Genomic DNA, 16,430 nt, shown 5'->3' with positions numbered 1-16,430 from the left:
AACCTCATCTGCATTTTAGCTATGTCATTTTAGCGCTTCTAAATTTTTCTCTGAGCATTAAATCCACACACATACACTATATTGCCAAAAGTTGCCTTTACATGCACATGAACTTTAATGACATCCCATTCTTAATCCATAGGGTTTGATAGGGAGTTGGCCCACCCTTTGCAGCTATAACAGCTTTAACTCTTCTGGGAAGGCTTTCCACCAGGTTTAGGAGTGTGTTCATGGGAATTTTTGACCATTCTTCTAGAAGCGCATTTGTGAGGTCAGGCACTGATGTTGTGCGAGAAGGCCTGGCTCGCAGTCTCCGCTCTAATTCAACCCAAAGGTGTTCTGTCGGGTTGAGGTCAGGACTTGAGGTGCAGGCCAGTCAAGTTCCTCCACACCAAACTCGCTCATCCATGTCTTTATGGACCTTGCTTTGTGCACTGGTGCGCAGTCATGTTGGAACAGGAAGGGGCCAAACTGTTCCCACAAAGTTGGGAGCATGAAATTGTCCAAAATGTCTTGGTATGCTGAAGCATTAAGAGTTCCTTTCACTAGAACTAAGGGGCAAAGCCCAACCCCTGAAAAACAACCCCACACCATAATCCCCCCTCCACCAAACTCTACACTTGGCACAATGCAGTCAGGCAAGTACCGTTCTCCTGGCAACCGCCAAACCCAAACTCATCCATTGGATTGCCAGACAGAGAAGGTTTTGAGGTCTGTAGCTATTGACTCTGCAGAAAGTTGCCGACTTCTGCGCACTGTGCGCCTCAGCATGCGCTGACCCCGCTCTGTGACTTTACGTGGCCTACCACGTGGTTGTTGTTGTTCCCAAATGCTTCCACTTTGTTATAATACCACTAACAGTTGACCGTGGAATATTTAGTAGTGAGGAAATTTCTCGAATGGACTTATTGCACAGGTGGCAGCCTATCCCGGTACCACGCTTGAGTTCACTGAGCTCCAGAGAGCAACCCATTCTTTCACAAATGTTTGTAGAAGCGTCTGCATGCCTAGGTGTTTGATTTTATACACCTGTGGCCATGGATGTGATTGGAACACCTGAACTCAATGATTTGGAGGGGTGTCCCAATTCTTTTGGCAATATAGTGAATATCAGTGTTATTTTAGTACCAATCATATACTATTATAGTTGTTGATATTTTGAATTAGATATTTTGTTTTCTTTTTATTTAGGTCATTTTAATCCAATTTTAGTAATTTGTGTGGTTTTTTTGTCTATATAATTTTTCTTTATAATATTTGCATTTACTTTCATTTGAAGTAAATGAAATAAAACTAATGTTTTTAAAAGGTTTTCTTTACTTTATTTCTGTTAATGTTTCTTTTATTTCTAGTAATGAAAATGTGTTTTTATGGTTTTATTGTCTAGTTGATGATGATAAGCCTGGTTTAATTTACCTTGAATTAAATTACATGTAAACTTCCACATTCATGTGGTTATGAATTCAATCTTGCCATCGCCAAATCTCATTATTGCAATAATGTGTGCATTCAATGTGTTGCAGCCTTGAATTAAGTACAATCAACTTGGATGTTTGTCATTTTAACTTAAATTACATTGAACTGACTTAAAATAATGAGTTGAATCTTTAATAAGTTAAGAAAAAAAATATTTTGATGAGCAACGTAAAAACATGTTGTCATAACTTATTGATCATATAATTTTTTTTCTCATTTGACTAAAAAGATCACATTGCAACACAAATTATGAAAATCGACACCTTGTAGATTTTGTGATTTATTTATTTTTGCATTATGCACATATATACATACAGTATATGCAGTAGAACAATAGAACCAGTAACATTTTATATACAGCTGCTCCCAGCAAGTTTTCAAGTAGTAGTTGTGGACGACAACAAATCGCCCCTCAAAGCCTCTGTTAAAAGAAAGAAGAAAACAATAAATATTTAAACAACAGCAAAGACAGTGAGTTTTAAAACAAAAGTCGCTGCCTTACATTTTTAAGCGCAATCAACTTGGTTAAGTCAATTCAACTTAAATTACATTAAACTGGCTTAAAAAATGAGTTGAATCTTGTGTTACTTATTTTGATGAGTTAAAGCAATGTAAAAATATATGTTGTCATAACTTATTGATCATATAATCTTTTAGTGTAATGACAGAATTTTGGTGAGTAATATGTAGTCATGGAAAAGAGCAGCATGAAGATTCTTCAAAACATCTTCTTTTGTGTTCCACATAAAGAAACTATAGAAGCTTGTTTCCACCACAGAATAAAATGAATAATTGTGGCTTTTTCTCGCAATTGTGACTTCTGAGATATAAACCCGCAATTCTGAGAATTGGACTTTATCACTTGCAATTGCGAGTTTATATCTCGCAATTCTGACTTTATAACTCGCAATTATGACTTTAACTCGCAATTCTGACTTTATAACTCGCAATTATGACTTTAACTCGCAATTCTGACTTTATAACTCGCAATTATGACTTTAACTCGCAATTCTGACTTTATAACTCGCAATTATGACTTTATAACTCACAATTCTGACTTTATAACTCGCAATTCTGACTTTATAACTCGCAATTATGACTTTATAACTCACAATTCTGACTTTATATCTCGCAATTATGACTTTATAACTCGCAATTATGACCTTATATCTCACAATTCTGACTTTATATCTCACAATTCTGACTTTATATCTCGCAATTATGACTTTATAACTCGCAATTATGACTTTATAACTCACAATTCTGACTTTATATCTCGCAATTATGACTTTATAACTCGCAATTATGACTATAACTCGCAATAATGACTTTATAACTCGCAATTCTGACTTTATAACTCGCAATAATGACTTTATAACTCGCAATTCTGACTTTATAACTCGCAATAATGACTTTATAACTCGCAATTCTGACTTAATAACTCACAATTATGAATTTATAACTCGCAATTCTGACTTTATAACTCGCAATTCTGTCTTTAACTCGCAATTCTGACTTTATAACTCACAATTCCTACTTTATAACTCGCAATTCTGACTTTATAACTCGCAATTCTGACTTTATAACTCGCAATTATGACTTTATAACTCGCAATTAGGACTTTATATCTCGCAATTCTGACTTTATATCTCGCAATTCTGACTTTATAACTCGCAATTATGACTTTATAACTCACAATTATGACTATAACTCGCAATTCTGACTTTATAACTCGCAATTATGACTATAACTCGCAATTATGACTTCATAACTCACAATTATGACTTTATAACTCGCAATTATGACTTTATAACTTGCAATTCTGACTTTATAACTCACAATTCTGACTTTATATCTCACAATTCTGACTTTATAACTCGCAATTATGACTTTATAACTCGCAATTATGACTTTATAACTAGCAATTATGACTATAACTCGCAATTATGACTTCATAACTCACAATTATGACTTTATAACTCGCAATTCTGACTTTATAACTTGCAATTCTGACTTTATAACTCGCAATTATGACTTTATATCTCGCAATTATGAATTTATAACTTGCAATTCTGACTTATAACTCACAATTCTGACTTTATATCTCAATTATGACTATTACTCGCAATTATGACTATAACTCGCAATTCTTACTTTATAACTCACAATTATGACTTTATAACTCGCAATTCTGACTTTATAACTTGCAATTCTGACTTTATAACTCGCAATTCTGACTTTATATCTCGCAATTATGACTTTATAACTTGCAATTCTGACTTATAACTCACAATTCTGACTTTATATCTCACAATTATGACTATCTCGCAATTATGACTTTATAACTCGCAATTATGACTTTATAACTCACAATTATGACTATCTTGCAATTCTGCCTTTCTAACTCGCAATTATGACTTTATAACTCGTAAGTATGACTTTATAACTTGCAATTATGACTTTATAACTCGCAATTCTGACTTTATAACTCGCAATTCTGACTTTATATCTCGCAATTATGACTTTATATCTCGCAATTATGACTTTATAACTTGCAATTCTGACTTATAACTCACAATTCTGACTTTATATCTCACAATTATGACTATTACTCGCAATTCTTACTTTATAACTCACAATTATGACTATCTCGCAATTCTGACTTTATATCTCGCAATTATGACTTTATAACTCGCAATTATGACTATAACTCGCAATAATGACTTTATAACTCGCAATTCTGACTTTATAACTCGCAATAATGAATTTATAACTCGCAATTCTGACTTTATAACTCGCAATAATGACTTTATAACTCGCAATAATGACTTTATAACTCGCAATTCTGACTTTATAACTCGCAATAATGACTTTATAACTCGCAATTCTGACTTTATAACTCGCAATTCTGACTTTATAACTCACAATTATGAATTTATAACTCGCAATTCTGACTTTATAACTCGCAATTCTGTCTTTAACTCGCAATTCTGACTTTATAACTCGCAATTATGACTATAACTCGCAATTCTGACTTTATAACTCGCAATTATGACTATAACTCGCAATTATGACTTCATAACTCACAATTATGACTTTATAACTCGCAATTATGACTTTATAACTTGCAATTCTGACTTTATAACTCACAATTCTGACTTTATATCTCACAATTCTGACTTTATAACTCGCAATTATGACTATAACTCGCAATTATGACTTTATAACTCGCAATTATGACTATAACTCGCAATTATGACTTCATAACTCACAATTATGACTTTATAACTCGCAATTCTGACTTTATAACTTGCAATTCTGACTTTATATCTCGCAATTATGACTTTATATCTCACAATTCTGACTTTATAACTCGCAATTCTGACTTTATATCTCGCAATTATGACTTTATAACTCGCAATTCTGACTTTATAACTCGCAATTCTGACTTTATATCTCGCAATTATGACTTTATAACTTGCAATTCTGACTTATAACTCACAATTCTGACTTTATATCTCACAATTATGACTATTACTCGCAATTATGACTATAACTCGCAATTCTTACTTTATAACTCACAATTATGACTATCTCGCAATTATGACTTTATAACTCGCAATTATGACTATAACTCGCAATTATGACTTTATAACTCGCAATTATGACTATAACTCGCAATTATGACTTCATAACTCACAATTATGACTTTATAACTCGCAATTCTGACTTTATAACTCGCAATTCTGACTTTATATCTCGCAATTATGACTTTATAACTTGCAATTCTGACTTATAACTCACAATTCTGACTTTATATCTCACAATTATGACTATTACTCGCAATTATGACTATAACTCGCAATTCTTACTTTATAACTCACAATTATGACTATCTCGCAATTATGACTTTATAACTCGCAATTATGACTTTATAACTCACAATTATGACTATCTTGCAATTCTGCCTTTATAACTCGCAATTATGACTTTATAACTCGTAAGTATGACTTTATAACTTGCAATTATGACTTTATAACTCGCAATTCTGACTTTATAACTCGCAATTCTGACTTTATAACTCGTAAATATGACTTTATAACTTGCAATTATGACTTTATAACTCGCAATTATGACTATCTTGCAATTCTGCCTTTATAACTCGCAATTATGACTTTATAACTCGCAATTATGACTATAACTTGCAAGTATGACTTTATAACTCGCAATTATGACTTTATAACTCGCAATTATGACTTTATAACTTATAATTATGACTTTATATCTCGCAATTATGAGAAAAAAGTTCACAATTCTATGAAATAAAGTCACAATCATCTTTTAAAATGTTTTATTCTGTGGTTGAAACAAGTTTCCATAAGAAACTCATATGAAATAAAGACTATTTCGATTATTTTTTTTTTTTCAACTAATGTTAATGAAAGTCCAATTATTTTTGTGGTATAAAACATACTGTTAATGTAGTGATCTGCTGAGGTAAAGAGCTGTTCCCCGTCTGTGTGGTGTCATCGCAGGTCACTCCCTCTAGAAAGCCTGAGTTGAGGTAGCCTTCGTCGTCCTCATTGTCCACGCCCACACTGAACGCCTCCCTCATCCTCGCAGGAAATAGACAGTCCAGTAGCACCACCACCCAACCAATCACAGCGCACAGCAAACCTGAAAATACACCGTAATCGCCACAAATTACATCATGTTATATAGTGTTTTATAAAAAAGAGAGAGGTGCGCTTTCCCATAAGGAGCATTTACCCGTTGCCAAAGCGATCCAGAAGGAATGGCTGTAATCTGTCCTTAAGGACTCTGCACCTATACTGAAGTCACATTGGGGCACGGTGTATATAGTTGAGAAGGAAGCCATGGAGAAGAAGATGAAAGCAGCCGTCGCTATCATCATGTACCCGGCGTAGAGGATGACAGGCATTGAGAAGAGGATATTGGCCAGCAGCCAGCAGCAAAAAGCCGTCCTGTGGGAGAAGGCCATTCTTTACTTTAGCTTGTTTGCATTTGTTGAATAGGACGGAGTTTCTTTACACTACAGTAAGGGATTGGTGGTGACTGTGTGTTGGTTTACCACAGATTGGCTGAGGCAAAGCGGCCCGAGTATCTGTACTGGTAGATGAGCCCGCAAGCGCTGTTGCGCGTGAACTTCTCTGCGATGTAAAGGATGGGGTTGGGGAGACCCCGCTCGAGCGCGTCACCGTACTGCTCATCCACGCTGCTCGACCACCTGAAGATCTCGTTGTAGTCGATGGTCTCGTTTATCTGGGAGACTGGCTCACCTGTTGGAACACACATCAAAAGACCCCGTGAGTTTTGTGTGGCTACAAAAAGTGGACCAAAAAACGTTGAGGACTCGTCTTGTTCACCTCTGAGTGTGATGTTTATTCCGTACAGGCCCACATGCAGTCCCACCTCAGCGGACACCACTGCGTTACTGAAGGATTTGTAGGTGGCGTTGGCCTTCACGCGGGCTTCAGCCCAGTCTCCAGTAAAATTAAGCACTGAAGCGGACAGGAAGAGTTTAGCAAGATCATATATGAAAATACAGGTTATGTTATACAAGTTTGGCAGCTCTTATATAATATTAATAACACAACATAACTTTGTTTCTATTGTTCCAGCTGAATATTTAGACTCTTACTCACACCTAAAATACATGAATGTCATTGCATTACATAACAAATATGTCAAACCAAGTGGCATTCAATTTAATTAAAGACACTCTCTGGTTATTACCTTGACCTTGTTTAAAAGTCATCGAAAACTTTGACTTGGAAGTGTTAAAACACTATACAGCAACAACTAGATTTCCTTACTTTCTGAAAAAAGGTGTCAAAATTGTACCTTTAGGGGTACAACAGCGTGTCACTGTACCTTTAAAAAGACATATTTGTACCTTTTTTTCGCCACAAAAAAGGTATGTATCTGTACTCTAGGATACAAATATGCATCTTTTAGGAGTAAAAAAAGGTACAAAGATGTCTTTTACTGCCCCGGTGACAAGCTGTTGTACCCCTAAAAGTACAATTTTGACACCCTTTTTCTCTCCTACTTGATGAAAATACTTGAAATACTCACCCACTAAGACAACTCCAATAAATAAGCTAATGGTTATCCTGAACATCCAGAACAGTCTCTGAAAAAAAGATGGCATTTTATTTTAATAATCTTTTATTTTTTTGCAGAAATGTACACAAAAGAGTTGATGTTGGCTAAAAGACTTTACACGCTAGGTTTAAAAGGGCAAAAATGTCACCTAAACGATCAGAAATACACCGAAAGTGTAATTTTAGTTTTAAGAGTCTGGGATTAGAAAGTAGAAAAGGAATCTTAATAGGGGGATTCAGGTTGATTGGGACACTTTTTCCAAGTCATCTCAATGGCAAAAAGTGTCACAATCATCCTGGATTCACCCTATGTAGAACAATAGAAATAATACTATGATAGGCTAAGTTTAACTCACGTAAATTCAAGGTAACTTACAAGGAAACACATTTTACCTGGCAGTTTACAACAATTTCATAAAATCACAATGGCATTTTCAAAAATTGTAACCATCAATTACATTTACAAAAGGCTTAGCTTTTCTATCACCTCACATCCTTTTATATCATTTTCCCTTATTGGAAAGCTGTAGAAGATGCATTCTTTTTTGCATTAGACCAATTGAACCAACTCACTCACCGATTTGCCTCGAATTCCTGGTAGAATGAAGATGAAACTGACAGCCAGAACCGAGAAAACCAGGATCGCGACCAGCAGGCTGATGTCGATGATGAACGGGCTTCTTTGTAGCGAGTAGAACGGGTAAATGCCATCGTAGAAAGTCATCTTCCCTCCACAGGCGAGAACTAAAGCTGAAAGCAGGACAGTGTTGGCCAGAGGCTCGGTTACCTGAAGATTGCAGATAACAGTCTAGTGTGCGAATTATACAGTGACTTTCAAGGGTATCGAAATTTAACGGCCGCTATTGAAGTGTGTCTGACGCAATACCTCGTGTTTATTTTTGGCCGTTGTTTTAGAGAAATTTGCTAATTGTCAACCAAAAACTTTTATTTTGTGATTTCGTAATTAAGCGCTATACTGTTTCAATTTTATGTTTTGTTGAAATATCGTCCGATAATCCTGACAGATGTTCTCGAGCAGCCATGTTGCTAGCAAGCGATTTCCTGCTAACAAAAATACAATAATGTTTTGCTAACGTTCGAATTAAGTTATAAATAAAAGTTTTTTTGAATATTCCCTAAACGTCCAGTTTTTATAAATGTTTTAAAAACGGAAAAAACTTTTTTGTTTTTTCTTGGTTGTTCCAATTTATCATTTTATAAACACAGGAAGGTTTCAGAATGTTTAGAGAACATACAAAAGCAACAATATAACGTTAAAAAAACTAGAACGTTCAGCTAACAGAAAAAAAAACTCCATGAACAATGTAAAAAAAGAGATAACTTTGAAAGAACGTTAATAGAACGTTCCTAAGTTCGATAGAACCTCGCGTTATCCAAAGTTCTGAGAACGTTCCATGTTAACTGGGTGACATTCTACTATAAAGAGAGATAGATGGTTAAAGTCAGGCTACTTGTTTTTATAAATCTTTTAAGTGTTTTTTTCTTGGTTAAATGCGAAAGTTAAGGGAACGCAGAATGTTTAGAGAACATTCAAAATTGCCATAACGTTAAAAAAACAGATAAACGTTCAGCTGCAGGAACAAAATCCGTGAAAAAAAACATTACGGCCGGACAGATAACGTTGAAAGAAAGTAAAGAACGTTCTTCGATAGAACCTTGCATTATCCAAAGTTCTGAAAACGTTCCATGTTAGTGAACATATTTGCACTTTTCTATTGACTTTAGTGGTAAAATTAGTCCTGAAACAAATAGGCTACTTCTAAAAGACCTATTTCCATTGTGTCATCACGGAGGATTCAAATTAATAACGGGGTCAAACTCCGATAATTCAACCCATCTCCTTCTCCCATTTTCGCACATGATCTTAAAATACATGTCCCACAGAAAACGCTACTCGTAGCAGCCAGTTACAGCGCTCAGGTACTTCCAAGTAAGCACACCTTTAGATTACCATAGCCCAAGTCAAAGGACATCGGATATTCCCAAAGTCTGCCAGGATCCGATGCCGCTTGATAGACACTGACAAATCTCTACCCAGACACAATGCCGGCACTCACCTGTGGACGCAACGAGAGCCGTAAAACAACACGGGGAAATATGTGTCCCAGAAATAAAATGACCCGGTCGGCGCTCATCTTTTAAACGATCGCGCTTCCTAATAACAGCTTTGATTTGCATTGATTGGTATTTCCAGAGAACTGTGTCATCCGCTCATGACCAGCCCTTCATCATAAAGTCAGTGCGAAACGGTCAGGTGTGGACGTGGGTCGGACTCTCATTCCGTCACTCGGACTCTTCCTGCCATTCGGTCTAAAGCGGACAGGTGGGGTCTGCTGTCCTGTAAGGACAGGTGTGACTGTTTTCAATTTAATTGCTTTAATTTTGGTTTCAAGCTTCGTGCTTGTTCATTCTTTGCCAGCTGCCGGCTCTACTTTTACACACAGCACTAGTGTTTTGTCCTCGAGTCTGAGGTGAAGTGCTCTTGCTCAGGCGAAGAGGTGCTTCATTGGTTTGCAAGAATGGGTTTATGTGAGGTGATCTGGAGGACTTTAACTGCCCTCTCTGTTCTCTGTCAAGCTGTTGGTGAGTACATCTATCTATCTATCTATCTATCTATCTATCTATCTATCTATCTATCTATCTATCTATCTATCTATCTATCTATCTATCTATCTATCTATCTATCTATATATATATCTATCTATCTATACAATTTAAGAAAAAGAAAAATGGTAGTATTTTCTTTTGTGGTCACACTGTGTTTATATAGGAAAAAACATGCATTTCAATACATAAACATTTGTTAAACATTATGCAACTTAAAAATATCGGTTATGTTATTCATGAAACTTACTATGAAGTGTTGCAGTAAAAAAAATCCCCCTTATTTTGCAATAAATAAGCAGTGGTGTAGAAAAGTCTCGTTGTCACAAATGAGCCTTTTTGCCTTAGTAATAGAGCAGAATTCAATTTTTACACCATACTTTATTGATTGTTCATTTTGGGGAGTAAATTTAATATCCTAGATATCTTATAGATAAACGTTAAATTCTTACTTTTTTCCGCAATTGCAGGTTTATATCTCACAATCCTGACTTTTCTCTCAGAATTATGATTTATATCTCACAATCCTGACTTTTTTTCCGCAATTGCACGTTTTTATCCCACAATTCTGCCTTTTTTTCACAATTACGACTTTTTGTCTCACAAATCTGGCTTTTTTCACAATTACGATTTTTTGTCTCACAATTCTGACTTTTTTTCGCAATTATGAATTGTCTCACAATTCTGGCTTTTTTCGCAATTACGAATTGTCTCACAATTCTGGCTTTTTCCGCGAGTTTTTGTTTTTGTCTCACTATTTTTTTTCCGTAATTGCAAGTTTTTATATCACAATTCTTTCTTTTTTTCTCTCAGTCATTGTCACAAATGAGCTTTTTTGCCTTAGAAATAGAGCAGAATTTCTTCTTCATTTTTACTTCATAACTACACTTTAATGTCAGTAAATTAGATTTTAAAAAGTCCTAGATAAACGTCCTAGGTATATTTAGGAACATCTTGAATGTGCATGCAGTACTGTGAATCATCTTATAATGTTTGTTAATGACTTATTCATGTGAATTATTATAGTGTTGCCAAACTCCCTTTGATCTTGAACCTAACAGGTGCGAATTCTGCCATTACCTGGGAAGTTCAAAGGTATGATGGGTGGTACAATAATTTGGCATATCATGATCGAGGGGCAGTAGGTGAGTGATTATTCTTGCTTTTTACAAGAAAAAGTAAGAAATAGTTTTTTCTAAACATCAGGATACTGCCCCTACAGATGCAGCTCTAGTCCGTCTCTTGCCGGCGCAGTATATGGATGGCGTTTATCTGCCCCATCAGGAACCGCACCTGCCCAACCCCCGCCAGATAAGCAACACGGCCATGAGCGGCAAATCCGGTCTCCTGTCCTACAAGAACAGAACTGCTCTCTCTGTGGCCTTCGGTGAGTGTTTAAACTAGGTGCAGCCTGTTGATTGAGACACAGCCAGCCCTTTAATTATAGTTTATGACATTAAAGATTCCATTTCAGTAGAGGCATCCTGAGTGTAATTTACCTTAAAGAATGGAAGCTTGTTTCAACCATGGAATAAAAAAAATAAAAAAGGTAATTGCGACTCACAATAACAGGTTATTGTCATCTCACAATTCTGACTTTTTTACGCTATTGCGAGTTTTATATCTCACAATTCTGACCTTTTCTTAAAACTTTGATTTATCTCACAATTCTGACTTTCTTTTCGCAACTGTTTTTATCTCACAGTTCTGACTTTTTTCGTGCAATTGCGAGTTTATAACTTACAATTTTAACTTTTTCTCACAATTGCAAGGTTTTTTATCTCACAAATCTGACTTTGATTCGCAATTGCGAGTTGATGTCTCAAAATATTTACTATTCCTCGCAATTGCGAGTTTATCTCACAATTATGACTTTTCAAGCAATTACACATTTTATATCTCACAATTCAGACTTTTTCAGGATTGCGATATCTTTTTTGAGATATAAACTCGCAGTTAATGAAGATAATTGCGACTTTTTATCTCACAATTTTAACTTTTTCTCACAAATGCAAGTTTATATCTCACAATTCTGACTTTTTTCACGCAATTGCGACTTTATCTCACAATTCTGACTTTTTTCTTGCAATTGCAAGTTTATCTCACAATTTTATGACTTTTTTCAAGCAATTACACATTTTATATCTCCCAATTCAGACTTTTTCAGGATTGCGATATCTTTTTTGAGATATAAACTCGCAGTTAATGACTTTTCATCTCACAATTCTAACTTTTTCTCACAATTGCGAAAAAGTTTTTATCTCACAATTCTGACTTTTTTCTCGCAAATGCAAGTTTATATCTCACAATTCTGACTTTTTCATGCAATTGCAACTTTATCTCACAATTCTGACTTTTTTCTCGCAATTGCGAGTTTATCTCACAATTTTATGACTTTTTTCAAGCAATACACATTTTATATCTCACAATTCTGACTTTTTCAGAGTTGAGATATCAACTCGCAGTTAATGAAGATAATTGCGACTTTGTATCTCACAATTCTAACTTTTTCTCACAATAGCAAGTTTTTTATCTAAACATTTTTTCTCAGAATTATGATTTATATCTCACAATTCTGACTTTTTTCACGCAATTGCAAGTTTATGTCTCAATTTTGACTATTTCTCGCAATTGCGAGTTTATCTCACAATAATTTTTTCTCAGAATTGTGAGATATAAACTTCCAATTGTGAGGGGAAAAAGAGTTGTTGTGAGACAAAACGTTGCAGTTATCTTCATTAACTGAGAGTTTATATCTCTAAATAAATATCGCAATTCTGAAAAAGAAGTCAGAATTGTGAGATATAAAATGTGTAATTGTGTGAAACAAGCTTCCATATTAAAGGGTTAGTTTACCAAATAATTTTTTTAATAATTTTTTTTATCATTTACACACTTTCATGTTGTTCCAAACAAAAACAAAGACATTTTTAAGACTTTACTGGTCGCTCTTTTTTCATGCAGTTACAATGAATGGGGACTTTCAAACTTCAAAATGGATGCAAAAGCACCATAAAATTACTCATGCGCTATATTTTTATTCAGGCTACTATTCAGGAGTGGGCTTATTAGAATCATCCAAATCTTCCTCCATGTTACAGCGCAGCTGTACACTATGCCTTTTAATCTGATTATATAGAGATTATTTTGGTGTAAACATAGCTAGTGTTTGCAAAGGTTCTCAAGTTAACAGTTTACTGGTTGGGAAGTTTATCAGTGAATAATTATTGAAAATACAGGTTACAAAATGCAATAAAGGTTCCAAATAGAAGAAGAACATTTAAAATTCCACAAACAACATTTTATTACTTACGATAAAACAACATGCACGGGTGCTATTAAGAATTAAGCACTTTATATAGATTTGAAAAGCTCGAAGAGAATTTGATTCCTCATGATGGCCACTTTCACACATGCTCTTTATTACTACATTAGGTTACCATGTGTGGTCTGAGATCTCAGAATCCCGTAGGCCTGGTTGCCCACCTGAGTTCATGCATATTGAAGTCCAAAAAGATGATCCTGTCTTTGGCTCCAACTCTTCACAACCGGTCCTGCTCCAGTTCCAGCGAGCAGAGTGGGACCCGAGCACGGGCAAAAGTCCCAACAATCCCCGTACACAGGTGCACATGTAGTCACAATTGAGTGTAAGAGATTTGGAATGGACCTGTTGAGTTTTTGATCTACCCATAATTCATTTTCAGGTGAATCACGTGACAGCGTGGATAGATGGCAGCTCCATCTATGGGTCCTCCAACTCATGGTGTGATGTCTTGAGAACGTTTTCCAAAGGACTCTTGGCTTCAGGCTCCTCACTGGACATGCCCAGGCGTAGTGGCAGCGGATACTTCATGTGGAGTGCGCAGGACCCCAGTAGCGCAAGTCCCGGCTCACAGGAACTCTATGGTAAGAAATTGAACAGCTACTTTCTAAGTTGTAGTACATTCATTTATCACAACAAAATCAATAGCTGCATGGCTAATCTGGAAATTTTGGTTGGGTAAGACTTGGAATATTAACCATTTTCTAGTCAGGCTTTCTAGTAACATCCCTTACAAAAATGTTAACCACAGTTCCTCTAAATACTATAGTTATTACAGTTATTTCACTACTATAAAATTATACATTAATATAGGGTCGCGTGCAAACACTGTGAGGAGCTTTCGGAATATTCATTCATCCATTCATCCATTCATCCATTCATTCATTCATTCATTCATTCATTCATTCATTCATTCATTCATTCATTCATTCATTCATTCATTCATTCATCCTTTCTTTCTTTCTTTCTTTCTTTCTTTCTTTCTTTCTTTCTTTCTTTCTTTCTTTCTTTCATTCATTCATGTAGTAATCAAGTTATTAGACCGACAGAAAGACAGATAGATCATATATATCCGTTTATTTATTTTATTTAAATAACAAAATAAATAAGTAAATAGATATTTTTCAGTTATTTATGGATAAATAGAAAAAGAAACATATAAATAACACATATACATATGTGTTAGAAACATATAAACAACACAGAAATGGATAAATAAATAGATTTGTATTAATATTAATTTATTCATATTTAGTAATAAATAGATCAATTGATATTTTATTTATTTATAGATAATTAGATAAATAAATAAGCATTATATTAAGTTACTTATTTATTTTACTAAATTAATGAATGAATAAATGAATGCATTATTTAATAATACATTTTTGTGTCGCTTTGGTACTATTTTCATAAGCTGGTGTACATTTTCAAAACTCTAATATCATATAGTGCTATAATATAGTGCTAATATCACAACAGATCAACAAAAGTGCACTTTTTTCAAACATTTCAGCATATTTTAACTTTTTTCACAATTGCGAGTTTTCGCAATTGTAAATGTATATCTCACAATTCTGACATTTTTCTCGCAATTGCGACTTTATCTCACAATTCTGACTTTTTTCAAGCAATTGCGAGTTTATCTCACAATTTTATGACTTTTTTTCAAGCAAATACACATTTTATATCTCACAATTCTGACTTTTTTCGCACAATTGCGACTTTATCTCACAATTCTGACTTTTTTCAAGCAATTGCGAGTTTATCTCACAATTTTATGACTTTTTCAAGTAATTACACATTTTATATCTCACAAATCAGACTTTTTCAGGATTGCGATATCTTTTTTGAGATATAAACTCGCAGATAATGAAGATAATTGCGACTTTTTATCTCACAATTTTAACTTTTTTCACAATTGCGAGTTTTCGCAATTGTAAAGGCCAATTTATACTTCTGCGTCGAGTGCACGCAGAGGGTACGGCGTACCCTACGCATAGACGCGTTGGATACGCCGTACCCTACGCCGTAGCCTGACGCGCACCTCTCCAAAAATGTAACAACGCGTCAATTCTACGCGGACCGCAAGCACTGTGATTGGTCTGCCAGAACCCTTCCCTCAGGTCAATAAATAAATAAAAAATCTGCGATAGGAGTGTGTGTGTGTGTGTGTCCAGAAATTGGATGATAGTTCCTTACGTCTGCTATAACACACTATTTTGCAGTCCAGCGATTCTTTATGGTAGTAAATAAATACATAGATCCGCTGAATATAGTTTATTTATTTTCTCATTAAAACCAAAGATGTTAATCAGTAATTGTATATCAAGAACAGGGACACATTAGGGTATATTTCGTGAATGAAGTCTCCGCAACAACAATCGCTTGCTCGAGCCACCGCTAGTGAAAACAGCGGCCACGAGCTCCGCATGGTTTCACAAATGCATTCCAGCGCCAGATCGCCTTATTTAACTTTACTAATCAACTAGAGATGCTTAATTTGAATTAGATACAACAACTCAAGCTGCAAGAAAAGCCGCTCTCTTACTGCTGCTGATATTCCGACATGAATGTACAGATTCTACACATCAAGCTGCTTCTTCTTCGGCTGTTGTCTTGATTACACCAACATGCCCGAGGACACTGCCTACTAGCGTCTGCATGTGGAATTGCACATTGACGCAGACAACAGCGCAGAAGTATAAATGCTCACGACGGCGTCGGCTACGCGCGTAGCCTACGGCGTACACTATGGCGTACACTCGACGCAGAAGTATAAATGCTCACGACGGCGTCGGCTACGCGCGTAGCCTACGGCGTACACTATGGCGTACACTATGGCGTACACTCGACGCAGAAGTATAAATGGGCCTTTA

The 16,430-nt window shown here is 35.4% G+C and overlaps 2 protein-coding genes across 2 annotated transcripts in view; one reads left to right on the top strand and one right to left on the bottom strand.

Annotated features, from left to right (window-relative positions):
- Window positions 1-1,888: 1,888 nt before the first annotated feature.
- On the bottom strand, window positions 1,889-8,328 carry duox2 (dual oxidase 2; the record flags this gene model as incomplete). The annotated part of the gene is made up of 7 exons (XM_079808789.1): window positions 1,889-1,897; window positions 5,951-6,153; window positions 6,247-6,461; window positions 6,569-6,776; window positions 6,864-6,998; window positions 7,576-7,633; window positions 8,182-8,328. 7 exons carry the CDS (start codon window positions 8,326-8,328, stop codon window positions 1,889-1,891), a joined length of 975 nt encoding a protein of 324 aa, XP_079664915.1.
- A 1,816-nt stretch (window positions 8,329-10,144) lies between these two features.
- duox (dual oxidase) overlaps window positions 10,145-16,430 on the top strand; it is a gene marked incomplete at its 5' end in the record, with an annotated part of 38,994 nt that continues 32,708 nt past the window's right edge. The window contains 5 exons of the mRNA XM_079808788.1: window positions 10,145-10,208; window positions 11,291-11,374; window positions 11,452-11,616; window positions 13,665-13,852; window positions 13,934-14,135. Of these exons, the coding sequence (XP_079664914.1) occupies window positions 10,145-10,208; window positions 11,291-11,374; window positions 11,452-11,616; window positions 13,665-13,852; window positions 13,934-14,135 (703 nt within the window). The remainder of the gene's footprint in view (window positions 10,209-11,290; window positions 11,375-11,451; window positions 11,617-13,664; window positions 13,853-13,933; window positions 14,136-16,430) is intronic.

Source organism: Gobio gobio (genome assembly GCF_949357685.1).
Source record: "Gobio gobio genome assembly, chromosome: 25".
Lineage (NCBI taxonomy): Eukaryota > Metazoa > Chordata > Actinopteri > Cypriniformes > Gobionidae > Gobio > Gobio gobio.
This window is presented reverse-complemented; position numbering and strand designations above follow the sequence as displayed.